Source organism: Anser anser (genome assembly GCF_964211835.1).
Source record: "Anser anser genome assembly, chromosome: 1".
NCBI lineage: Eukaryota > Metazoa > Chordata > Aves > Anseriformes > Anatidae > Anser > Anser anser.
Window position 1 is genome coordinate 191554638 of NC_139720.1, and position 27294 is coordinate 191581931.

At 42.0% G+C, this 27294-nt stretch overlaps 1 protein-coding gene across 10 annotated transcripts in view; it reads left to right on the forward strand.

Moving 5' to 3' along the window:
- The window catches only part of ATP8A2 (ATPase phospholipid transporting 8A2), a 323970-nt gene that overhangs the window by 278197 nt on the left and 18479 nt on the right, over positions 1-27294 (forward strand). For all 10 annotated transcript variants that reach the window (XM_083816134.1, XM_083816139.1, XM_083816136.1 and 7 more), the window contains 2 exons: positions 14493-14581; positions 20645-20749. In XM_083816134.1, coding sequence (XP_083672260.1) covers positions 14493-14581; positions 20645-20749 — 194 coding nt within the window. The remainder of the gene's footprint in view (positions 1-14492; positions 14582-20644; positions 20750-27294) is intronic.

Here is a 27294-nt window from a genome sequence, read left to right on the forward strand (position 1 = left end):
CATACTTTAAGGGAAGAACAGGTAAGAAAACTCTTCAGGTCAAACAGTAATCTTACTTAAAAATAAGTATCAAATTTGATAGGCTTGTGAGCCTAAGGCAAGCTTAATTAAACTTAAAGGAAAGCAAAAATAAGCATTTCAAATGCTGTTTTGGTTCTCATAAACCTGAGTAAGCCAAAATCTGGATTATTCAATTATATATGGCTATGGGATTTGTTCTGTGAGCATTTTCCCGCTTAGCCCAGATTTTCAGCATCCTTCTCTTCCTGCCTGTGTGTGTTTGGCTGTTTTCAAAAGAGGAGAGGAAGGGACTTCAGGATTTGATTTAGAGACTCGGTGTGCTCCAAGTTACCTATTTTGGTGTCAGGCTGGTTGTGGTTATGCTGGAAAGTGTGTTTGCAAGGAGGAGGTGATGCATTGATAGTGCTTTGGATGCTCACCACAAGCTCTCTCTCTGCAGCTATGCTCTCTTCTGTGTCTTGGGAAATGGAGTAGCCACCTGGGAAGGATTGTGAAGCCTCAGTTTACAGAGCAAGTTCATTAGGAAGGTGCAAGCTGGCTACACCATGGGTTTTGTGGTCTGAAAGCTTGTCACTTTTGAAGGAGTTCAACATGAGAGCCTGGCAGTGTTTGCTTTCCTGTGGTAAAATAGTCTGTGAACCACTCTGCATAACTAGTGTCTGCATTGAGGTACCTTTCTCCCTTTTATTTCTTAATTGAAGCACACATTGCTTCATCATCAGTTTAGCTTACTTTATTTGTCTGTTACGCAAAACTAAAAGCTTTGAAGATCTCCTGTAATGGGTTTATATAGCACAGGCAGCTACCTAGCCTGGCTGTGAGACAAGTTAGTCACATCCCAGCTCTTACATGCCTAGTCCTTAGTTTTTCCATCGTTTGAGAGTGAAGGAGAAAGAAATAGATGATCACCATTTGGAGATAATGGGGCTATTCACTATAATGTGTGTCAAGTATCCATGCAGAAGACCTTATATATGCTATGTGGATTAGAAGAAACAGCTCAGATATTTTTTTCAGTGTCTGTCTTTGGAAACAAGTGGCCTTTAGTAATGGTTGGTGGCTAGCCCAGAGAACCCTCAACTCTGTTCACCTTCACAGGTCAGCTTTTCCAGCACACTAGGACTCCCTGAGTGTTGTCACCTGAAGGACAAACATAAGATCACCAAATTTAATGAACGTAATGGAAGAGTGGGTTCTAGAAGGAAGTGTAGGAAGCAAAGGGGATCAATAGGTAACTTGGAGACATGGGGATAAGAAGATGGGTAGGGATCAGTGTAGCTTCAGCGAGATGGACCACTCACTGTTCTGCATCCTCTCAGTCTCGCCCAGTTGCTTGCATCAATGTCGTTTTTTTTCCTGACATTCTCATTATCACCTTTATTTGCAGACCCCAGACAACGCAATCTAAATTATGTGTATTTGGTCCGGATACAGGCATATAACCCACTTCCTTGACAGTGATGATGCCCAGTAGTGGATGGTTAGGAAGAGTGTAAGAATAGAAAAGAATATAATGATATTTCTGTGATTCCCTCTCAGCTGCAAGCAGCTTAGGGATTTCAATACCGAGAATCAATATATTTGTGTTTATTAAATGTCAATGGGTTTTTCTTGCAGGAAGCTGTGTAATGTTAAGTTTAAGATAAGATTTTAAAATCATATAACCCTCTCAGGTCTACAACATCCCAAAGGAATCCTACACAATACATGTGAAAGCATATTACCTATAACTGTTTTTGAACCTTGTGCCTACTGTCTGATCTTATGTCCCCCTATTCTTGTACTAGAAGAAGAAAGGAGCAATTATTCTGCATCCACATTTTCTGCCATTCTTGTCTTCATAGGTTTTTATAGTCTCTCTTCCCCTTTTTTCCAGAAATGGAATGTCATCACATTACCTGTTACTCAGTGAAACCATGCCGTATTCTGATTATTTCTACCTTTTCATTCAACCTTTTGTAGTGCTCCTGTGTTCGTTTTTGAATGGAGGGAGAATGTAGATGAAGCACAGCAGCAGAATATTCTGTTTTTCTTCATCCTGTTACTGTTAAGTCCTAATACTCATTTGCTGTCTTTGGACCACTGATTAAGAAGATCGCATTCCTTAGGCCTTCAGCTGTTACTACTATCACTTTTCCTTATGTCTATCAGTCTTCACTTAAGGACATTGAATTTTATTTTATTGCCCATAAAGTCCTTTTGCCATTCGTTCTTGTTAACTTGTATTATTATATATACTCTTCAAGGGAGATGGTATCCTATCAAACTGATGCCTTGCTATTCACCTGTTTTGTGGACTATCTGTGAATTATAGATAGGCACAAATTGTAGCACAGATGCCTGTAGGACTCTGCTGCTGATCTCCATTAAGACCACTGCCTTTTAGCCCTGCTTGTCATTTTGTGTTACCTAACTTATTACTCAACTGTGCAAAGACCTTCTCTCATCCAGTGGGACCTTAGTTGCTAAGGCTCTGATAATGTCTCAATAAAGCTGGACCAAGCAGAATTTGGAAATCTGAATAAACAAAGGTTGTCGGGTGGAGAAAGTCTGTTTGACTTGGGCAAAGAGACTCTTTGGGCTGCTTGTTGTGCCATGCCCAGCATTTTTCTAGTTCTCCTCTGGTGTAGGCACAGCAACAGGGTCATGGGTGCCTCTGTGGAGGCACTTGCTGTCCCTGGCATCCTTCCTCCCAAGGGAATCACGTAGAGCTGGCTTCATCTGCCTTTGGCCCAGAACTGCTGTGTGATGTAGGGAGAGTTGCTTAATTGCTACGTTCATTTTCCATATTTATAGTATGGGAAAATAAAACTTTCTATCTCACAGGCATAGTGTAGAGTTCAAATTAGTAAGCAGCATACTTCTTGCTGGAGAGCCTTGGATAGAAAGAAGCTGAGAAATGCAAAATATTGCAAATATTTGATCTAGTTGTACTTGAACATTAGTGTGGCCTATGCTCCAAAGTCATTTAAGAGTTTTTGCAAAATCCCACAATAGTCACAGCAGTAATAACTAACTTGTTAGCGAGCAGCCTGCTGTGTGACTGCTGGTCAGGTGTGTGTGCAGGGAAGCAGGGAAGAGCCCCCACAGGTTGCCTGGGTAGGCCTCCACAATCCCAAAGGCAAAAAACATTGATTTAAATGAAAAAGTTTGTTGGTAAGCTTTTACAAAAGTTCCTGTTGTTCCTGACATTCAAAACCTGAAAGACTTTGGCATTTTAGCTTTCTGGTGTCACTTAAATGGCTTTGGAAAATCTCCATACCTTTACTATTTTAATGTTAATTGCAAAGTTACTCTTTTTCCATTTAGTGTGCCTTGTGTGCTTTAAGCAGTGTATCACTGTCCACCTTTTTTACTAGCCATGCAGAAGCTATTTTAAAAGTTGTTCATGATGATATGCTGCTGACGTGATTTTCAAGTGTAATGCTAGAGGAGTGTTTCTTCTTGAGCTACACAACATGCCATTGTAGGGCTTTTGCACCCAGGAGAAAATAAAACGGGTCAAAATAGCAAAATAGGTCAAACCTCAGTAAGACGAGTATCTATTTTAAGTGGAAGATGAGAAATGAAATAGTAACTGTTAGTACTAAAATGAGGAATAGTGCTGTTTGTGTATTCAATTGGTCCGAGTTTGTAATGGGGCTTTGAATTCTGCTGCCGCCAGATCTTGTGCTGCTGCTGTCAATCACTTTATTTTTTTCTTTTTTCCCTTTCTTGAAAGGCTCACGGCAAATTTATTTTGGATAGTTTCTTAACAGGTGTTTCCTTGACGTTGTGAATGCTTTAAATGAGAACCGTGCTTTATGTCCGGAGCTCTCAGCTGAAATCACATGGCGGTCTGACACAGGCCCTCGTGTGTTTACTCATCTGCGCCCGCGCTGACAGCAGATCCTCGCCGATTCCCACAGTTGGCCTCGGCTGGACAGGGAGCAGATGTTGGAGATTACGGGGAAGGATTCGGAGGGGCTTTAGGCCTGTGCAGTTGCGGAAGTAATTCATTGTGGAGACGCAGACAGGGCCCGCCGCACCCGCGCTGAGGAGTTTGCTGGAATAGGTCTCGGTGGATTTCAATATCCAAATCAAAAACAAATGTTTTCCTGGTACCTTTTAATTAAAGGGAAAGCATAAATCAATATAATAAAGTCAATGCACCAAGTGGTGTCGCATTTCTGCAGCCTTCTTTCTAACAGAGAAGTTGGTGTTGTAGTAGTAGTGCCTCGCTCACTCCTGAGGCAGAGGCCTCAGGGTCTCCATGGTGGTGCATGGCATGGAGGGGGTGAAGCTGTGTGGCCTGGCCTGGCACTGGGCTCTCAGGAGAGCCTCTTCACCTCAAACTAGAGCTTGTGGCCTTCTCATTTTGCAGATGTTTTACAAATCAGAGATCGTTTCCTGTGGGACAACTTTGTCTTCATCTGTTCCGTCTGTCTCTGACTCTTCTGTTTTGAATATTGTATGCTCAGAAATCTGCCATCTATGGAAAAATGGTGGCAAGAGATGACCAAGACTGAGTGGTGGAGATGATTTGTCACGTCAGTAGGTGTCCCCTGCAGACATCGAACATAGCACAATTTGCCTGTGAGGCTCATCAGGCATCTCTGTAGGCCGGAGAAGGTAACTCTTGGCTGCAGTTCATGTATTTATAGGTTCAGAGCAGACAGCTGTAGCTGTGTTTTACTATGTGATGTGGAAAAGAGAATTTATGTAAATGACTACTCTTCTCTATTGTGCTGTTGTTACGAAGATTTTGGTGAAGGGTGAAAGGAATAAGGGAGAGACAGGATGCAGATCTAGGTTTTGGCAAAGGTCTGGTGGGGATGAGTGCAAATATACTTCATACGTGATAATACAAGAAACAAAGATATGGTGGCTGTAGGAGGAGGTCATATGTGCTTAAGCCATGAAGTAAATTGCTCCAGGAATGAAAACCAAGGTTTTATGGGAAGTGGTACCCATTTGTGGTAAGACTCCATTGATCTGAGCTGAATTGCAGTCATGCTGGAATAACCCAAGTCTGTAGGGCCTTCAAGAGAGACAGTGTGACAGTAAAGAAAACTCAGAGCTAACTGTGTTTGGAATGTGTTTTAAGAAGAGCCATTGAATACAGTAGATGAGTGAAGATAAAATCCTAGGTCAATATGTAGTCACAGAGCTAATAAACGACTCTTTCTGGAGAAATGCAGTGTGGGGAAGTAATGGCTTATCTGATGCAAGTCTGCATTGATATAACAGATTAAAAACAGACAAAAGATCTATAAAATTAAATTTACAGGATGTAGTTTTGCAGAGCTCTCTCAGTGGAAGTGAAATGCTTTCAGCTACTATTGGCTTCAGTAAGAAGTCAGCCTGCTCAATGATTTATAAACCTAGACCCCAATTTGAAAAACGGGGAGAGATCTGCTCTGTTACTGGCCTAGTAGTTACTAGAGCTAATTCAGGCTGTATTGTTATCAGGCATTTTCTGGAACTCCTGAGCTATTGAGAAATCTCCAAGATGTAAGACACAGGGGACAGTGGTATCCCAGTGAACTCCATCTCGGACTATATCAGGAAATAAGTTAAAATATCAGAAAACACAGCACTTTCCATCCATGGGTCCTAGTGCTGTAGCTCACTGCAGGCAACAAACCACGTGCAGAGTCATGGTACTTTCTGACATGCTGCCTGCAAGCTCAGGTGTCTGCGTGCCCCATCTAAATTGCTGGATCAGGGCTCTGGAGAATAGCAGTCATGCTAAAATCAACTTATTCTCCAAATGTGTGGACAAGGTGAAGAATCTAATTTTAACTAATGCTGATGAAAGCTTTGCCACTGACCATTCCAGATCTTTGCTATGTATGTGCTGGAGAACTTGGGGTTTGGAGAACTGGAGGTTTGGTCAACAGCTTCACTTGGAAGACCAAATTATTTAAATCATCCAGACAAATGGATAGATGCCTAATTATACTTATCTGAAATATTTAAATTTGTAGCTGAGTTAATGTTAATGAGCTAAGTTTTCTTTCTTAATCCACCTTTTTGAGGCGTTCTGCAAAGGCACAAAAATGTTTGGCACAAAGTGGCAAAACAAATAGAAGAGGAATAAACAGACTTCAAAGATTATTTTTAAAAATGTGTGTAAAACAATATTGTGAGATGGAGGACGTGTTATTTGGTGCTAGCATAAAAATCTTTCTTTTTTTTTTCCCCCGAATAGTACTTGAACACTTGTTTAAAAAATTATTTTCAAAACACTCAGTGGGATAAACCATTTTCTGCTTTTCCTCTGAGGTTAGGACACGTGCCCAAATTCATACCATGAAACCGTGTTAGAGGTGGAATAACACTAGAGTTCCTGTAAGTGATCTTTTTGGTGCATTTGGTAGATCGTCTTTTTGCTCAGAGATGCTGCTTTGCTAGTACTGGGGAGGCGGGCATATCTTGAAACAAATGCATTTTGTGCAAGGAAGCCAGTGTTGGTGCAGTAGCACAGTTGGAAAATTTCAATGCACAAAGCCAGGAAATGTGAAGGTTGTGACTCTCTTTTTGTAGGTGTAACTTGGCAGGTAGTACAAATATCTTATATCTTCATTGGCAAGCGATGGCTTCTGTTAAACATAATTATTCCCTTGGAGTTTTAAATTCAAAGGTGGGTTCTGTAAAATTTAATTTTTTCCCCTGCAGCTTTCATGATAAAGGCATGGTTATTAAATAAGGGCAGCTACTATACAAGAGTGGTTACTATTAAAGCCTGCACAGAAAAAGTTATAGGCACCAAACAAGAGTGGTTATATGCTGAACATGACTTCAAAAAGAAGAAATGTATTGTAAGGTATAAATTTATTTTTTATATGCAGAGTAAAAGTTTGTACTGAAGTGCATGAAACAGTGAACAAGACAGACTGTTTCATGGTCAGGTCTATCAAAATCACTGTTTCAGATTTACATTAAATACAGGCATAAATACAAAGAATATAATTTGAGGGAGAAGGAAAGGAACCGCAAATACTCCAAAAAATAAAGAATAAAAATGTGTAGGAGTGACTTGGCTTCACACTGGGAAGCACACTTTGATACAGATTTCACTTGGGCTCAGTGAAATTACAGGAGCCTGGCAGGTCTCTCTACACATCGTCCTCAAGCATGAGTTCATCTTAAACTGCAGTAAAAGAAGCTTATGTTGTGTTGCACAGCTATCTAATTGGAAGCATCTAAGAAAACTAAGCCTATGTTATGATTCAGGATAATATCATGCCTGACTCAGGCAAGAGAAAGTAAAACCTTGAATGCCATCCTCAGTATCCTCTGCACCAGTTTTTGTTTTCTTTTTCTTCAAGGTGTTCAGGGTCCACAAGAATTCACATTAAGGAAGGAATGACTTTTATTCAGTAACTTTTAATTTGTGCTGGAGAGCTCAGACTTATACAGAATTATTTTTTTTTAGTATTTTTTTAACCAGGAAGAATAATTAGCCCCTAGTACCATTTACCTAGATTTACTGAGGCATTTCATCCACTTCGAGGAGAAGGTTCTTTTGTTAATGAGATCTGTGCTCTCTAATAAAATTTCAGCAATCCACTGATATCGATTTATGTGGAACGTGATTTTACTACGAATTTTTAACCAAGATGTTTCTCCAAATAACTCTGAAGAAACATTCATTTACATTATTTCTTTAGCTTAATATAACCAATCATGAAAAAAGAAATGATAGGCTGCATGAAACTGCATCAGAGTTTATGCTGCCAGTGAACCATAAAATCAAATTAAAACACCATCTGATTAATTTCCTTAATTCTCTACTATCAGAGTAATGAAGGAAAGTAACATGGGCAGGCTCCTTGTTTAATTGGTAGTGTTGTATACTAATTAAGTAATGAGATATAGTAACTTTTCTCAGGCAAGGCTGCGTATGTAGCCTATGTTTTAATTGACACAAAACAGCTTATTAACACCTTTTGGGACATGTTTGCCCAATAATATTCATGGGAATTTCATTTATGTATCAAATATTATTTTCTGTAAATTACATTAAAAAGTAGAACTAAAAAAAAGTTGTATTCCTTCATTATGGAAAATAGTTCCCAGATGGAAGAGAGTAGAAGATCTGAGGGTTTCACTGTGCTCATAGGGTGTTTTAACTCTAGCTTCTCCAAAATGGTGAGAGTATTTGTGAAAGTTTTGGTATTGTATCACCAGCTCCTGGAATTTTCTAACTGTGAAAGGACGGTTGCTCAAACAAGCAATTTGTTGTTGTTGCAGTTGTATTTTCTGGGGTTTCTGTGCTTTAGCCTGTATTTTCATACTTTCTTTTAACCATCACAGCTAACAACTTTTTTTCTGATGCCTGTATATCAAAATATCCTGGCCTTTAGTAGGAGCACCAAATTTTGTGATGGTGTTGGCCTTTTTCTTTTTCTTCCTATCCTAGTACTTCTCCTATCCTCCCTCCGTACGTTTATCTTCAGGCTTTAAATTAAAACTACCAATAAACTTGATCACTATGGCATGAAAGCTAGACAGTAGATAGGCTTCTTCTTCTAGTCTTCCAGGTGGTTTCAGGTATGACTGGCAAAATTAAGAAAAGGGGGTAAAATATCTGAGAGAAGTATCTGATTTTCCTTTGCTCCTTTTACAGCTCTCAGGGGGAAGTGGCTGTATGAGTGGAGACTGGGAGAGGGGGGAAATAGGTTTGAGACTGGACCAATGTGTCATTGTGTTAAATCCAGCCAGCCAGTGAGGTCATTGTTTTCATCTGAGTCATTTCAGAACGAGAACTCTTACATTATGGAAAACATTGCACATCTCTATTTCAGCCATGGAAACATCCAGCCAACCTTTCAGTAGTAGAGCTCCGCTGATTGCCTTCGAGGTACTCCTGGCTCCCAGTGGTGTAAGAAGGAGGGGAAATCAAATTCTTTTGCCTCGTTTTTAACACTTTGCCACTAACCCAAAGGGGGTTATTCTTTAGGCACGCTTCCAGCCGAGATGCTTGTTGAGGAGGGAGTTGGTAAATCTGTTGATCACACCTGTCAGCCCTGAATCTAGTAAATCTGTCCAGCCTGGAGCTGGCTACAGTTATATTGGGGGCTGGGGGGGGTTGTTAAGCACCGACTCATGTTGAGGCTAGATTATGTTCCAACGTGCAGAGGGAAAATCCTTGAGACTGCATTCTTGGATATTGATTATATTTCATACTCAGGCTCCGGTAGGCTCAGTCTCTGCATAGTACGATTTAATTGAGGGGCTTGGGCAATCTGCCCAGCTCTGCAATTGATTTGTGTGACCATGAGCAAACCATGTCATCTCTCTGCACTTGATTTTTAATGTGTATGGTCTTTAAAGCGGGTCTGCTATTTGTAGCACTTTAAGGATCTTGCTTAATAATTACAACGTGATTTTTGTATTTTATATAACTGCATGTGGTAGAGATGCTGCTCATTCCACATGAGCTAATAGGAATAGTAAAAAGTTTTCTCTGAACCTAACAATTGCTCTTCTATCATTTAAGTGGGAGACAGCCATTGCTACTTTGTGCCTTCAGAATAATTTATGAAAATGACACTTTCTCCCAGCTGTTTGCATGGCATGTGCTTACAGTGTTAACATGTGGCAAGTCCTGTGTCTCCTTAAGATCAATTCAGCCACTTGATGGATAAACATTTAATATTTTTGCCCTTTCAAGATGAAGTCTTTTGAAAAAAGAAAACTAACCAGTGCTGGCAGTGAAATGTTCAGACTTGAGAGGATCCAAAACATGCAGAGACCTCATGGTACAGTTCTCCAAGGGAAAGCATGTTTGGACAGTGGTCCTCAACCTGTATAAATGCATCAGTTGTTTGCAGGAGAGTTTGCACAGTGATACTGTTCATAATCTGTGATAGTTTTTTGATTTGTTTTGTTTCGTTTCTCTATACATGGGATCTGTTCCTGCTCCCACGGAAGATAAGCTTCACATTTATTCATGGAAAGCATTAAAAAAAAATGTCTGTGCAGTTGACTACCTGAAGGTGAGCTTGGCTGCCTGCTCGTGATTGCACTGCCTCCTGCACTGGCTGCAAAGGCAATGAAATGGGAGCAGTAGAGCCAACACTTACAGAGTTGTACCTGCAGCTCTCATCAGCTGGATCCTTCAGTGCCATAGGTGTCTGGATCAGTAACATCTTAGTGATGTCAGTGACCATTTCTCGTGCCATTATCGTGGTATGTGAACCCCTCACGATCATCACCTGGCCCTTCTCTCCCCATCTCCTCCTTTGCCAAGTGCTGCCAAAGGCAGAGCTGTGCCATCACCCACGTTTGACTAGTGAGGACCAAAGTGATCCGACTGTCACCATGCAGGTGCCCAGCTGACAGCAGACTGGATTTGGATCTCTGGTGCGATGCTGGCATTTGAATGAATATGAAACCAAAATTGAGTGGCTTATTGGATCCTTATCCATGCCATGTGGAGACGGTTATGAACAGGATCCAGGCACGCTTTCAGTAATAATTTTTGTGGCACTGTAAATACAAAGCCAGCTGTTTTCACAGTGAACTTATGCTTTTGCTGTCTGTTTTAATCAGAACTAGGATGCATGGGCATAGGAGGAAATGAAGCAATAAAAAGCTTTTATTATTCATAATGTGAAATGAAATTTTATCTTACTTGAACAACCTAAGGTGGATGAGATCCTCGTTTGGTTTGTCTGAACCCTCTACTGGTCCCCAGTTGTTGCCCGGCCATGCTGTGAGTACCAAAGCAGTCTGAACGCCTTCCCACACCTGAGCTCTTCCTGGCAGTATTCTCCTGGCTGGAAGGAGTTGTTGAAATTAGTGGCACCACCTATTGGCAGAGAAGTAAAAGTATGAATAATGCTTGTTTGCGTAGTAAAAAATGGAGAAAATAGATTGAAATGTATTCTGTATTGCAATGTAAGGTTTGTTTTGAACAACCTGTTTGCTTACTTGGTATCCTTATGTAGTCCTTGGTTTAAAAAACAGTCACTTAGTCTGTGCTTTCTAAAATAATAGTGGTATAGAAGAGATCTTCCTAGTTGTTCTTACCAGCCCGTACTATCACTTTTATTATTGTTGGATTTGAAGAAGATTTTAAAAGGTACCCACCCTTAAGGAGCAAGTTTACAACTGGTTAGAGGTATTATTTGCTAAATGATTTGCTTGTCAGCCGAAATAACCAGAGCTAAACTTTTTCTTTCTTTTCTTGTTCTTTTATTTTAGCAAATGTTACCATCCCCTGAAATGAGCTGTTGTACTGTGGCAGCCTCAGCAGTGCTTGGGCTACTGAAGGCAGCAGTTGAAGCTGCGGGGTCTCCAGCAGGAGGACAGGCATTAGTATCGAGTGTTGGGGGGGTGCCGTGTGATAAATGGCTTCTGGTAGTTGCCTTCGGATGTGCTAGGCACTGATGTTTACACCAGCGGACAGGCTAAAAATGACTTCGTTGCGTATCATGGGGCCTGTGTAATGACAGAAGTGGTCAAATTTCGAATGTGTTTAAAAAACAAACTTCAGCGTGACCTTCCTTTAAAAAAAAAAAAAAAAGAAAAAGGTGGTGGTTCCTCTTTAGCGGCTCTGCTTTTCTTATCTGGAGGAGATAACTGATGGTTGAAGGATGTTGCTGTTTGGGGCTGGGCATGGATGGGCTGCGTTCCCTGAAGATGTATTGCAGGGCGGTCGTCACTGCTGTCGTGAGCAGCTGAGCAGCTGCAGTGGAACACGAGAAGGGCTGTGAAGGCTTTGATGCGATATGTAGGTGTCCTTACTATAGCTTCTGTTCATAGCCCGGTTAGAGAACATCCCAAAAATGCTGGCTATGGATGTGCCCACACCACGTTAGGGGGTTTCCAGGGGATCCTCTGCTGAGGAGCTCCTGTTGGGCAAGGGGGTGGCGTAACCCTGCCAGAGGGGAGGCAGAGCTCAGGTCTGTGCCTGCAAGGCAAACCAGTTCACTGCCAGGCAGCTTAGCAGACATATAACTGCAGGAGGAAACGAAGTGAGCAGGGAAGGAACCTTCCAGATGAGCTCAGGAATGGAGAAAAACTTGGAGCAGGTTGTGTGGAAAAAGGCTTGCCGGTAGCACCGTGAGTGGCTGCAGAGGGTGAGCTGAGATGAATGGTTTTACTGTTGCGGTGCAGTTTGCCGACAGGCTAACGCTGAAGTAAAATGCATAGCTGCAGGCAAAAAGTACTTGGCTTCTTCTTTAGTGCAGAGAGCTTAACGTGTGAAATAGCCAAGCTCGTAGCTATTGACTGAGTTGACAACATTATAATAAAAAAAAGGCATTTAAACTTCTACTGAACGCATACTTGGATTGTTCTGCGCATTAAAAGTGCCTTGAGTTTCTTTCCGATAAAAGGCAAATGTGAAATATTTTTGCTTCTAGTACCAGAAAATGCATATAGGATATGATGGGCCCTTTTTTAGCCTTCGTTAGCACAAGCAGTGGAAGGATGGTCAGTGGAAGTGCTGATGTGATTAAACTGCTAGCGTTTTCAGGGTCACAGCCAAGGAAAAGCAAAGCACGAGTATAAATCTCATCATACTTTGCCACTGTGTTATTACAGTTCAGTCCTTCGGCTAACAATGAAGTTAAGATTTCCCTCTAATTCCTGCCCATCCTTTTCTTTAAATAAGCATATATCAAAACTGACTGCGCGCTTCTGGCATTCTCATGTGAAAGTAGGCATGAGGGATCACAAATAACTGCGAGCTGATTCTCAGACTGGAATTTGTTTGCTTACTGTCCGTGTGGGTGGCAAAATGTCCATAAATGTTTTAGCACAGTCTAGTTTGCTCTTGGTTTCAGTACAAGATTTACCACTGATCTGTCAGTCCAGCAGCAGCGTGGAGGGTTGCACATTCAGAAGTGGAAAATGTTTTTGGAAGTAGTCAGTACTTAGCGATCCGAGGGCAGGTTGCTGCTAGCTGAATATGACTGGACTGAGAGGTGGACAACTCGAAATAGGGAACAACATGGGGAGAAGATGCTGGGTGCTGCGGGTGACATCCTGGCAATGCAGCGTGATGGCTGTCCTCAGTTCTCAAGATCCACTGTATGGTGGTGGGTCCTTCTCTTGAGATCAACCCTCTTTGTCTTAACAAAGCATGTAATTAATCACTTTGTCTTCACAGCATATTTCGAAGGCTTGGAGGCATTTCGTTCAGTTTCACATCCTGTAGTTCAGCCTTGTGTTTGTCTGTAAAATTCCCTGATGCTCCCACAGTGCGGGCTGCTCTTCTGTTGTGTGCTACAAGTGTGGCACAGCTGAACCAGCCACACCTGCATTTCACCTGTGCATCAGCTGCTTCGTCTCTGTGTCCATGGGTATGTGCCTTGTGTCCATGGGTACGTGCCTCCGGGCCTTTGGCTGCATCACACAAACATTTTTGGTACACTTGTGCATTGTACGTGGCATACAAGCTACTGAGAAGTCAAGATTTTGGGGGAGGGATATGGCAGTATCCACCGGCAAGACTGGGAATGCTGTTGACACCCTGCAGCTCATGTTTCAGTCGTGTGCTGCACGTGATTTGTTACAATAGAAAAATATTACTTCTGGTGTAGTAGAGAACTTAAATGATTCTTATGGGACGTGTGTGTATGCACACACTCATGCAAGAGGTGGTGAGGTTGTTTCCAGTCTTCTGTATAGCAAACCGGCTCTTACCATTAATTTGTCTTTAAAAGGTCCTGAAGAGACCTCTAGATAAATGACCTAAAATAGCATTTCTGTAAATAGTGCCGTGTTTCAGCTTTGTTCCGCAACTGTATCTGTATGCTGGGACCTGCAGGGTTTCTGGATGTGTTCCTTCTCAAATCCTACCAAGCTTTTTCTGCAAGCATTACAACAATGAAAGAAATGCAAATATAAACTTTGAGCTCTTTGTTTGTAAAAATCCATTTGCAGGGAGAAGAGTGAATCTTTCCCACCCTGGGTCTCGGCAGTAATTTGAGCAGGAAGTACTGTGTTTAAGTGCAATGTGACTGAAACATTTTAATGAGACATCCATTTTTTTTCCATGTCAGTTTGACACTGCTCAGAGATCTGGAGCAGCGGGGTAAAAAGAAAGTAAGCAAAGGGCGGAAAAGGTAGTCAGAATTACACGCTAAACACTTATGGTTCAGTTCTCCACGAATGAAACTATATTCTGCCTGGATCCACAAGTTGGTATCAGTGAAGGATATAGTTGAAACATAACGTGAAACATTACATGGATAACATAACATTAACATAACATAAATTCTAGGGAATATGGGATCATAAGGAATGATCCTAGTGAGAAATGCTGTTGTTGTTCCTCAGTCATAGGCCTAATTTCTATTAAGAGTTGATGAGACTTCCCCCTTCTCTCTTGCCCCCACAGATTGCAACATCATCCAGATCACGGATGCAGTACCTGTTTGAAGCCATCACTCCACCTTTTCCTTGAAAACAACCACTTAATGTGTGATGGCTTGAAAATGCTCACAATTTGTTTTTTTTTTTTTTCATAGGCTGGAATGGTGCTGAGATGTGGATACTTCTGGTTTGGCTTGTTTCTCGTGCCCACTGCGTGCCTTGTTAAAGATGTGGCATGGACAGCGTAAGTCCCGAACCAGTCTTCTCCATGTTGTGGCAATTATTCTGCATGCACATGTTGTCCAGTTCATTCTGTGCCATTCTGTAAAGAACTGTGAAGCCTTCTAGTGAATACAAAATGGTGATACTCATTTGGAAGACTTCTGAGCAAAGTTAAGTGGGAGCCTTTTCTCACCTGCCAATTCAATGAGCAATGTGAGGGAGTGAGTCCTGAATCTGAAGGAGGCAGCTTTCCTTTAGTAATTAAGATTTCTTTCTAGATTACATGCATTGTCTACCCTGTAGGTAAAGACAAATTTAATTCAGACCGGAGATCTCTTGTTCCTAAAGGGGAGCCAATAATTTGTTCAGTTAGACTAAGGTCTAAGGTTAGGTGAGCAGAAAGAAAAAAAGAGGGAAAAAAAAAAAAAGGTGGTTCTCCACTCCATGCCTTGTAAGCTCCCAGTTTGTCAGATGCTTTTTCGGTTCACCTAACTGGGTCTTCCAAGATTCAGCTGTAAAGAGAGCAGTACTCACTGGACTCTACAGTCTTAGTGATTCCTTCCCCACCCAGAGAGGAAGAACAAGCCTTGTGAAATACAACCCTGTGTAATTCCCGAAGCCTCTCAAAACTTTGTAGTTTCAAACTGTTGCAGAAATTAAGCAATTTCAAGAATTTTTATTTAAAGGGAGGCAACTTACACCTTCTCTGCCATTGGAATTTGAAATGCACAAGTATCCTTTTCAGATAGAATTGTCGGTGTTTTGTTTAGATTGTTTTTTAAAGGTCTTAAGCATTCATCCTTTCCCTTGGAAGGCTGCGTTACAACCAAGATTTTTTCTTTATGGAAATGGTTTTCTTTAGCCTAAAGAAATTATTTTCTTGGTTTCTGAGTGACTAGAAATTCCCATTGCATTAGAAGAGTGGCAAAGAAAGCATTGCCCTTGCTCTCTTAACCATGGGCAGTGCTATGCTTCATAACCTCGTAGAAGGAGGACCCAGGCCATTCCAACTCAGGCAAAATCAGAGATCCCAGCTGCTTAGAAGAGGGAATATAGGCTAGCATGTCACTTGTCATGAAGGCCCGAAGTGAAAGCTTGATAATACGTAACACTTAGCTCCAGGAATGAACTGTCAATTAGCCAAGGAAGATCCCTCTTTTAGGGAGAAATACAGCAAATACTGATAAAAACAGAATGTTTGCCAAACACAGGTACATTTCAAATGTCAGCATAAAAGGGTAAGTCAAGTAATAGGCATACATCTGAAAATCTTTTTTTCTTCCTTTGGGGCTGATAGCACAGTTGAATTAAACTACTAGTAGGCAAATCTACCCATCAGTAAATACTTCTTACATGCTTTCCCATTTTCTTCCTGAGGTTAATTTTCATGAGCTACAGAGCTAAAATTAAAACTAGATATCATAATGTAAAATTTCTGTAAAGGCCAAACTCTGATTTAATGGTCTAGCACACTAGGGTTTGTTTGTTTGTTTGTTTTTGTTGCATTCATTAAGCTTCTTCAATTGAAAATCATTTTAAAAACTCTAAAGCTGAGGCCAAAATGTTTGAATTTGGATATGTAAGTTAGCTGTGTCACTGAACTGCTTTGTAAAGCTCAAAAAAAATCTTAAGAGTTCATTTAGCGTAACAGGTTCTGCTCCTGTGTCAGGCATGATTTAAAATTACATATTTAGAAATCAGTGGGACTACTCCTGTGATTAAAGCCAGAAAGGAGCTGAACTGTTCGTAGCATCAGAGATCAAATATGTATTTAGGTGCCCAAGACTGTGCTTTAGTTTTTCAGATGTTTTTATGTTCAATGTCCTGAAATTGTCTTCAGTTCTTATCAGTTCTTGGCAAAAATGACTAAAGCATTGTAAAACAGGCCAGACCATGGCAGGCTCATCCTCAGCTATTACTCATTTAAAACTCTGTTCCTGACTCAGCCTGTTCTTTAATATTTCTTAGAGAAGTATCAGCAACATAATCCTCTCAGTGGTTCAGAGCAAGAATGTACAAAGATTGTGAAGCTCTCAAGACAAACGTGTGTGATTGATACGCTGGATATTTTCCCAGCAGATTTTAAACAGGAGGCTCCTATCAACATTAAGTAAAAAATCTGTTCTCTAAGCAGGACTTCTTTTTTTAACCTATCACTGAAAAATTAACACCATTAGCATTTTAACTAGGATAAATGAAATGACACAGCTATCAGCACTGCCATATGGAAGGAGTAAAGGTCTGTTTCCTTTCCAAGAGGCTTGCCATTCAAAACTTGAGCCCAAGGCCTCTGGAAATCAGACAGCACATTTCCACAGCAGCGGTTACACCACATTGCTGTCTGTAATTCAGCAGAATCTGGTTTTGGCCATAGAATTCCATCAGCTCTGTCTTCTCATGGTCATGGGATTTGTCCCTTTCAGTTTCTTTTGGGCATGAAGCATGTGTCCACAGAAAGAGCGTCCACATGACCCAAAAGGTACACACCAAATTTCAGTACAAAATACTGCCAGAAAAACACAGTACAGAGGTGGTGGGGGTTTTTTTGTTTGTTTTGTTTTTTCATCTGGAAGAAGGCTAAAAGGGATAAGAATGTGTGTTTAAGAGCCATGCAAATATTTGTTTCTAAACTGCTGTGCTGTATCCAGTGTCAAAATTTGTAATGCTGACAAACATGAGCTAGTTTTACATGTTCCCTTTGTTGCACAGGCTACAGTTGTCAACACACCTCCTACCTCCCATATTCTCTGCAGCTTCAGGCTTTTTGTTTAAATATGTGTGTGTACATATATATATATATATATATATTTCTTTTAAACTGAATTAAGGAACAGTGGAAAACTTTCTTAAAAAAGGAAGGACACTTATTATTAATACTTGGTTGCAATACCTCATTGTTAATTTTGGTCCACTACCTGAAATTCAGTGGCTTTGTTTGGATTTGGTTTTTGCCTTATAAAAGTCCCAGTTGTGCTACCATTGAAATGTACAGAGCTTTATAAGGTGAGTGTTTCCTTGCAGTTGGCACATCACTTGAATACACTGGTGCTAGGAAGTCTTGAAATGTCTGACCCACAAAGCTATGAGGGAGTCATAAAAATGTAGAATTTATTCCAGCAAAATTAGGGAAGAGGGCAAGAATTCATTAATAAATGGCGTATTGACAGTTAGTGTTATAGTGAGAAATTTCCTGAGCCTTCCAATTCCAACCGAAGTCCTGATGTACCTCTTTTTTGCCTGTGGGGTAAGGCTGGGGAAAGAAGCATGTTGTACTTGCCATTTCCAGCAGTATAAATAAATGAGAAGGTACGGGAGCTCTTCCCATGCTTGCATTCCCTGAAACACAAGATACCTAAAATGATGATGATGATGAAGAGCCACAGCTGAGGTGACATCGTGCTTTAAGAAAAGCTTGTGAATATAACCACACTACTCCCAGGCAAGTTCTGGTCTCCAGAACCCCCTAAGTAGCCTCCTAGGGCTGTGATGTGAAGCTATGTGCTTCCCTGGCTTGGAAGGAGAAGAGCCACCCAAAATGCAGAGATAACCCTTTAGCTGTTCTTATGGTCTTAATATCACAGTGTGTGAGGGAAAGGTGGGTCTGTCTTTATGTAACACATCAAATTTCAGATGAACGGTAATGTTGAATACAAGAGCTCATAATTTATTGAGGGCTGATCACGTATCTAGGGCCACTTGTAAAGTACAAGATAAAAGCTAAGACTTCTACCTGTATTTTTTTGTATCAAAAGTTAACAGTGTGCTATCATGAAAAAATCATGAAGTATCCAGTCCTGTTGCCAGCAGTCCATGGAATATTTGCAATTGACTTTGATGGGAGCAAGCCCAAACTCTGAGGCAATTGTAATGCCTTATTTTAGTATTTGTTCTTGGAGAAACGTGGATAGGTCAGCTCAGGTCCTTTTATAAATACTTAATTACTGATTCTTCCATGGATGTTCTTGCTCCAAGTGAAGGAGTGACTCAATGCATAACAACTACCTGGGTGCTTATCGTTGCTTTATGGATACCCAGCTGTAGCAGAGTCTGTGTATTCCACCATTTCACATCGCTTATAAAATGCTTCAGTACCCCTGACTTCAGGGCAACATTAATTTTTCCGCATTGTGAAATGGCTATGCAGTGTCTGCTTTTGCTGTGCTTTGTTGCTCAAGTTCCATTTGGTTAAATTTTGAATTTGGCATTCACTCTAAGGGAAAAGAAAATCATCCCAAATTACGTTGTGTGGCAAGATAAACAAGAAACCTTGGGGGAGAGAGAGACTGAATAACTTGTAGGTTTCTGCGTTCTTGTCTGTGGGGAGAACAGGTTTTAAAGGGTTTTATAAGTTCCAAACATACTCAGTCTTCAAGTTTACACTAGTAGATATGGCCTCTTTAAAAGGCAAAAGATGCGTTCAAGGTCAATGTTTTAATGTATTTACTCAAAGAGTGAGTGCGATAGTGAGGTCAGCTGTAAAGACTGTAAGAATGAAAAAATCACTAGTTTCCCATTCTCAAAGAGTCTAATCATTAGCCTAACTAGTTATAGTAACTCGAATCTGAATAATTTCTGTGCAACTACGGGTAATCACATTCTTGAGACATTGAGTTTAAAAATATACTTGCTACTCTGTTTACTCCTGCCACAATTTGTTGGTGTTCCCTTGCAAATCATACTCCTTTGGTGGTTTTGATTGGGTGCTCTTCTACGTACATCCTTGATACCACTTTTACCTCCAGATTTTTCAATGTTTCATCTTTTGCTGGCATCTCTTTTTTTTTTCCTCTTAAATTCAGATATGTTTTGAGAAGTGGTTTTCATTTTAGCTTGTCATTTTGAGACATTTGAGGCCTAATTCAGCACCACAAAGACCAAAGTACTTCTCTATTAATATCAAGCCACTGTCATCTACAATAGACTCAGAAAAGATTTTGTGGTCTTTGTTTCTTACTCCCCGTGGAAGGAGTGATAAGAATCATGCTTCTTAAAAATAAATGCATCTTCGTTCTACTTTAATTACATATACACCAGTTATTACTTTTCTGCTAGAGGGAGGTAGACATTTGCGTTTTACATCATTGGTTAAGGGTTATCGAATCTGCATGCAGGATTTTTATAGAACTTAAGAAATTTTTGCCACCTCTAGAGTGGAAGAATATAATTGTAGTGCCATGAAGTGAAGCAAGGGGTGTCTCAGCCTACTTGTTTCCATCTTGTTTTCAGGTTTATGGTGCAGTCACATGCAACTCAATATTATCTCATGGGATTCTTGTCCTCCTTTAAGTGACACAAAGAGGAAGCTGTTCAAAAACTACCCACTGGAGAAAGATCCCCGCGTTTTGTATTAATGCTTTGTAAATGTCAAGACAGAGGGGACTGGGTTCTCCTTATACCAGTGTAATTTAGTAATAATAGTACTGGAGTAGGAGATGAAACTGAAAAAAGAGTCCTAATCGCTACGAGGGGACATTGCTTTCCAAATTTTGGTTACATATGTTATACATACATTCCTGTTTGAATCCCCAGGCTGAGAAAATAGGTCACAGCCAGTCTTGTTGCTGTCATCTTGAAAGCTCGGTGGGGAGAGAAGTGCCTTTCCAAGTCGTGTGAGACTGATAAATGAAAATAAAGGGGCTTGAATGGCAATTATCATCTGAGACTCTTCTCGGGTTTTCAGAGCAGTGCAAAGCATAGCTCAAAAGACAGAGTGGAATCAAGCTTTACTGCCATGAATATTCAATGAATCCCTGGTCTTTTGTCTGAGAGCCCAGGTCCTGAGCAGTCCCACAGTAGTGGTGTCAGCGCTCCGTAGTCTGATAGCATTGCTAGTTGGCTATGTCTTGAGTGTTGTGTTGAAGCAGACAAGCTCTGCTGAATTTGAAGTCATTCTGATTTCTCATTTCTTACATAATATTTCCTGTTGTGAACCTTGGCTGACTGTTCATATGCATCCTCTGCCTTGTTTCCAAAATCCTATGAAGGGAGAGCCCTGCTCCTCTCATCTGAGAAGTAAAATTGGGCTTTTGTAACAACACAATGTTCATGTGGCTTTTTGTATGTTTTTCTTGTCTTTGTGGTACAGGGCAAAGCACACCTACCATAAAACATTGCTGGAGCAAGTTCAGGAGTTGGAGATGAAGACGAGAGAGCTGGGAAAAGCCATGCTTCGTGACAGTAATGGAAAGAGGTAGGGCAATTCTATGCTGATGTTTAAAAAAAATTACCATTCTCATCCTTTCCACTTCCTGTTTCTCATTCATCATTCAAACACAATTCCAGACAGGGTAAGAAGGCTTCTGTCCTATATTATTCATTTATTTTTCTGTTTTATAAATGATTGTTGCCCCCACCGAAGCCAGCCCTTCCAGTTTCATTTCTCCTGTGTCACTGCTGGGAGCCTGCATTTGGAAACTGCAGCTCAGTCTTTTGCCTGGTGACAGACATGTGGTGCTATTACCTGGCCACTGGGCTAGACTGGTTTTGTGAGGAGTTTCTTGCACATATTTTCCTTGCCATCAGAAAAAAAAGTAAAAGCCAATCTGATAACCACATTAGGGGGAGGGAACTGTCAGTGACACGGGATATGAGGAGAGTCAGACTGTACCTAAAAGGAAAACTGGCTAATCTGGTGTTTCCCTACAACTTCATTCATTCTCACCTCAAGGCTGGGATTGTGGTTTTTTTTTTTTTCTGCTTCTGCTTTTTTTCCACTGCAGTTTACAGGCCCCTGCATTCAGGGTTCTCAGTTTCTCGTTGTGCCTCTTCCTTGTAGCCACACCATATGGACTTGAACATATTGCTATTATTGAATCCTTCATTGTAAGGGGAGAGTATGTGTTGTGTGGGAACTTTTGTCTCTTGTGAAAGAAGCTAAAGAAAATCACAGTGAGGCTTTTGCATCCAACAGTTTCATTTACCCTCTTAGAATGTGGTTCTGCATCAGCTAGTCGGAAAAGCTCCCCGAGTTCAAAAAGGTTTTAGAACTAACTCTTCTGTTCCCTAAACAATATGGCACCACATGACTTGCTAAGAAACTACATGATCATTAAACTGGATTTTAGCAAACCTTATAAACTAGCAAACTGAGTGGAATGGAGCTTTTAAAAGATTTTGTTCTTACAGGGCAGGGTCATCCTTTCAGCCTTTGATGTCTATTCTAAGGTAAACTAATTGCCATATTGTAGCTGCTGCTAAGATGAGTGGATAGTAGATTTTTCAACTGAACTTTTGAGTTAATAAGCCCATTTTTTTAGGGAAAATTATCAGGGAGTGAGTTTACTAAGATTATAGTAAACTGAAAAGTTTTTAAAAGATGCTTTTGTGAACTTCAGTGTGTTTGTAAGATGGCCTTAGCGATCAGAGTACGCTTCTCACAAGCCAAGACAAAGTAAACACAGTGTTACTGATTAAAATCATTTCAAAATGCTTGGTACGTTCAGGTTTTATTTTGAGTTATTTTTCCTCTGTGACTTTTGGGTGCTGCAAACAGAGTATTTAAGTTGTGCTCACTTGCAGAAGTCGCAAACTGCATACCAAATCATTTAAAAAAGAAAAAGCAAACTTTGCAGTGCTCATCAACAAAGATGATGTTCTGTGTGCCACAACTAAAAGCAACAAAGCTGCCTGAAATCCGCCATTTCATTAAAAACGGGCCTTGCCTTTAGAGGCCTGAGTAGACACCTTGAAGCCGGTTGGAGCCGAAGCGCTTGCTACCAAGATCAGGTTAGCCTCCCAGCCAAAGTGCACAAGAAGTGCAGCTTTGTGTTGACACCTGCTGATGGCTAGGCCAGTCAGATGCCAAGCAAGTGGGATCGGGTCCTGCTGAGGACTGGCTGTTCCCAGACACGCAGTCCTGATGGTAGGAGCTCCTTGGTGCTGTGGTTCCTATCCATGTCTAGGACGAAGTTGCATTTGTGTTTTCCTGCCGGTGTTAAGTGCCAGTTGCTGACAGCCACATGGGAAAGTGAATCAGCTTTTTGCATGCTGAATCCATGGGTTGGAAGGCAGGTTGATGCACTGTTAGCAGTGACAGAGACAGCACTTAATCTGTTTATAAGCACGTGTACATGTCCCCTAGAACTTGATGGGTTTCTTCTCTGTTTACACACTGTCCTGACTTTTTGTAAGTTTAATGGCCACGTTGTAATTCATTCATACCCCGTATGTTTTCATAGCCTTTTATTTTATTGCATTCTCACTGCAAACTCTTTCATCTGCATTCCTCCTCCATATAGCTTCACTTCATTCTCGAAACGCTTGCATGGAGATGATGTAAGGAATCCCTTCTGGCCCTCCTTCCCCTTCTCCCTCCCCCCTTCTTTCCACGCATTTGTTTGTTCTCCTTCCTAATTGCTCCCAGATTTTCTGGGTGGTCCATCTGTGAACTAGATAATGGTAGAATGCTTCTGCCTGCTAGGAGCTGGTGTGCTGTGCTTGTGATGTGGCCTCCTGAGTGCTCTTCAGAGTCGCTCTGCCTTTTATCTCTTTTGTTTGTCTCCTGGCTCTTTCACACCTGCTTGAAATCCTGCCCTTGTCCAAAGGGACGGGTGAGGGTGGGAAAGAGGCAGAGAGGGACCTTACTGCACTTACAGCATCTCTGGTTCATATTATTTTCTAAAAGCGTCCTTGAGGCCAGTAGAAATGAGGAGTGCCAAGATGCGTGCACTGCTCTCCCCTGCTGCCAGCAGACCCGTTGCTCTCAGGATATTTCTGGCGGTGTGACGACATGCAGGAAGGGGGTGGTACCGGAGTCCCCTCATTTCTAATGGAAAGCGAAGAGCTGTATTAAAACTGCACAGGTCTGCCCGCCACCTCTAAGTGCCAGTGTTAGCTCTTGGCTGGAAGTGTTCCCGAAAACACAGCCATTAGGTGTTGGTTTGTTCAGGCAGCTGTGGGAGATAAGCTGGCTGTCGTCAGGGCCTGGTTTCCTGTCACACGTAGCGGACACTATTTTTGTGCAGTGTTTTTCACAAACAACAAAAAAAATCACACCCAATTACAGATAAGAGAGGGATTTAGGGAGCTAATTGCTTTTATCATTGCCTAGACCTTTGGAGAAAAATGAGGTGCAAGATGGGGATGGATTATTCTGCTAAACAAAAAGTGATTCACGAACCCCGGAAGGCAGTGAGTGCATCTAGAGATGCACAACAGGGTGCCAGCACTTGCAGTGGCTCAGCCGAATTGCTGTAAACCAGGAGGAGGACAGCACCTGGGTCCTCCCTGCAATTTGGGTAGGAGCCCTGGGAGATCTGCCTGTGCCACTTGGTACCCAAATATCCACGTCCCGCTTCAGAAGGTCTTCACCCTGGCAACTGTTCTTGCTAGAGACATTTTTCTAAGTTAATAAAAAAAAAACTGATTTTTTTTTATAACTGACTGAAGTTTGTATTTGCTTTTATTTATCTCAAAAAGCAGGTGCACATTTTTGCCTTACCCAATGGTAAGTGAGCAAGCAAATGGTAGATGGGGGATGGTTTTAGCAGGGAAGAGCATCAGTACCTTGAGTGCTATAGCTGGGTCCCAAAAACCCTGCAAATAACACTAGCGTGATGCTTGAAGGGATGATATTAAGTGTATTGTTCTGAGATGTAGGGTCAGGATCTCATTTTTTCTCTATATCACATCTGGACACCTAAAACCTTACTTTTATTTTTCGTGGAAGCTGCAGTGATCACAAAATCAGACAATTCCAGGAGCAGGGGACTTAAGCAGGGGAAAATCCCTTGAAAACCAGCAACTCCAGAAATTGTTTGAGAAGCAGAGGAAGGAGCATGCAGTGAGGGGTTAGCGAGGGACCCCGTGTCATGCTCACACGCCAGCTTGTGGAAGATGAGTACCCGCGTTGGTCCTCCCCAGCCTGGCACCCAGGAGTGCTGGGCTGGCATCCAGCCTGGCCGCAACATGAGCGAGCCGTGGTGCGGGAGGGGAGAGGGCTGCCTGGCACTCTCATGTAACAAAGGGCAGGATTTAGCACCAAATTTACATGAATTCAGAGAGGTGAGAGGGGCAGCTCCTGTGCCAAAGCAAACAGGGACATGTGGAGACACCTGCCCAGCAGAGCTAATCATGTTAACATGCAAGATTTACACAAAGAAAACAAGCAGGTTTTCGACAGATTTGTGTTCAAAAGTGGCATTGAGTTCAGCTGCAGGGATTTTTTTTTGTGTGTGTCTTGAGGTATGTTTACAACAAAGTCTTGGCACATAAAGGGCCAAATCTTCAAGTCTTCATTCACTTTTCACTCCATCTAACCTCTCATTGAAGTCAGCAGGAGTTCAGGTGGAGTAAAGCCCGACTAGTGACCAAAACAAACTTTATTTTGGAAACCCACATCACGTCAGCCCTCCGATGGCCCACGAATGGCGAGCAAACAAAGGTGTGCAGCACAGTCTTTGTGACAGTAGATTTCCTGTTGTGGAGGGTTTCTCTGCCTTGGGCTCCCTTTTGAAAGTAGCTTTTTGGTTGTTTTTCTGTTCCATTTTGTAATCATTTGGTGGCTGGGATTAGGAGAGTATTTGATATTGAAGAGCGATGCAGCTTTCATCATTCACTTGCTTTACAAGGAGCTGAAGGGCCCGTCTGCAGTGTTGTGGGTAAGTGCTTGCATTGCCTAAGTATTGGGAGCAATTTCTTCAAATCATTTGGAAATTTTGGAAACCATGTGTTTTATTTAACAGAGAACTGAACTAACTGGTAGGGCTGCAGCTGACAAGGAAACCCAGCATCATGCTTTCACGCAGCATTTTTCACAGGATGCCTTTTTACTCGCCTACTTCCAGAAGCATGCTGATGATGGCTAACCACCTCTTTCTTTTATTTCCACTTTGTAAAACAAATGCTGGTTTTCATTGTACCTGAAACTACAGTCCCTCCACAGTCTCTCCGCTGTTTGTCCCCTTTGGTGGAGATCCTCTTTCACTTAAGTGCTTTTCACCAGAGCTGCCCGTTGCTTGAGTGAAACGCGCATGACTGGCTCTCACCCTGAGAGCAAGCTGTCGTAGTGATCTCAGCCTGGGTTTTATGTGGTGGGTGAGCGCAGACGCCTATCTCATTTCAATAGTGGTGTGACGGGGTGGGTAGTCGCTCACTCAGCTGGCACAGGCACTCGTGGAGAGCTGCCCACCCCATGGGTCCCTGGGGAGGAGGAGGAGGGATGCCCCGCACGGGCTTGGGGCTGCGCACGTCGCTGAGGGCAGTGGAGCCTCCAGCCTTGCCTGGGCAGGAGCAGAAACGCTAAAATTGTCTTATTTTTCCTCTTTTAACAAACCTGTGAATGAGTTTGAGGACCTGATCTCCTCATTGCTGAGGAAGAGGCGAGTGTTTTCATTCACATCAAGAGGAACAAGGCTTGGGCTCATTATATTTCAAAGCATTTTGTCTCTTTAGTGATGCATTCCAAATTACATCCGCTCGAACAGGGAGACCGTGCCAGTAAGGCCCCTTCTCATCAGCAGGTACAACGAATCCTATTTAAGACAAACTCAGTCTTGCATTTTCAACCAGTTAAGCAGCACTGGGTGTTTGGAGCCAAGTCCTTGCTTCGTGAGTGCGCTGACTTTGGTGTGTGGATATGCATGACCGTGATCTGAGTCAGGCCCATCCAGTGCAGCTGAGCGTAAAACGAGGTTGAAGAGGGGAGAGGTATGTTTTGGTTTTGAGGTTTCAGAGGCTTTTTTTTTATCAATTTTTCCAGATGGTCTTCACACCATTTCTGGAAAGGAAAGGCGAGATTTCTCCACCAGCGTACACAACAAAGTGACTGGCATATTTACGATTTTTCCTTGCAGCTTTAATAGTAAAAAGATATTAGACTCCTTTTACTAGCAAAATGCACATAAAATGATATCAGTGCTTTTTTGTTAAATTCTTTGATTCCATATGGTAGACGTTCATGTGTGGTAGATGGAAAATGCTTTATTTTGTTTTATTTTACACTTGTCCCTTCCACTCTCCCGCCTGTCCCATGGCAGTAAAGAATTGCCACATTACTGCCTCATTTTAGTAAGTACTGATAATTTCTGGCATTTTTAAGCCTTGTATGTGTGAGGCACTTACAAGTTACCAGGCCTGGTTCTGCTTTGAGTGGGGCAGGGGTGGCAGGGAGCACAGGGAGGAGATGTCAGAATCTGGTGGGGGGATGAAGGAGGGATTACCACGCTCCAGCTGGCACCGGGGACCCAAGTGCCCAGCTGCTAGCACGAACCAGTTGGAGCTGATGTGCCCCTTTTCCAGTGCAATTAATTACTTCACATCCTGATTGTGCCTATCACATAACCTTGAGGGAGATCCAGTGCACAAATAAGGTTAAAACCTGGTGACCTGGAGAAGGATTTAGGGCTGTGATCAAATCTGCAAGCGAAGTCAAAGTTGACGGAGGTACAGTATCAGCACAAAGGCTAAAATGAAACTGTAAATTGAAAGGGAAGATTAGAAAAAAAAAGGAACATAACAAGACGAGATAAAACTGATTAAGGGGCCAGGATGCCTAATCCTGAGTTACTGGGTCGGGCACCAGGGATCTCGGCAGGGGAGAGAAGAAGAAATCTTCCCTCTAGGCTGCACAGCAGGAGAAGTGCTCCATAACAACTACTGCAGCGTAATGGCTTCAGCAGTCTTGCCCTGGCTCCTGCCCTGGCTGACACGTCTCCGAGGAGAGGGAGGGCAGCAGCGTTCCTCCTCTGATGGTAGGCAGTCGTGGCAAAGATTAAAGTACTGAGTTACTTCTAGCAA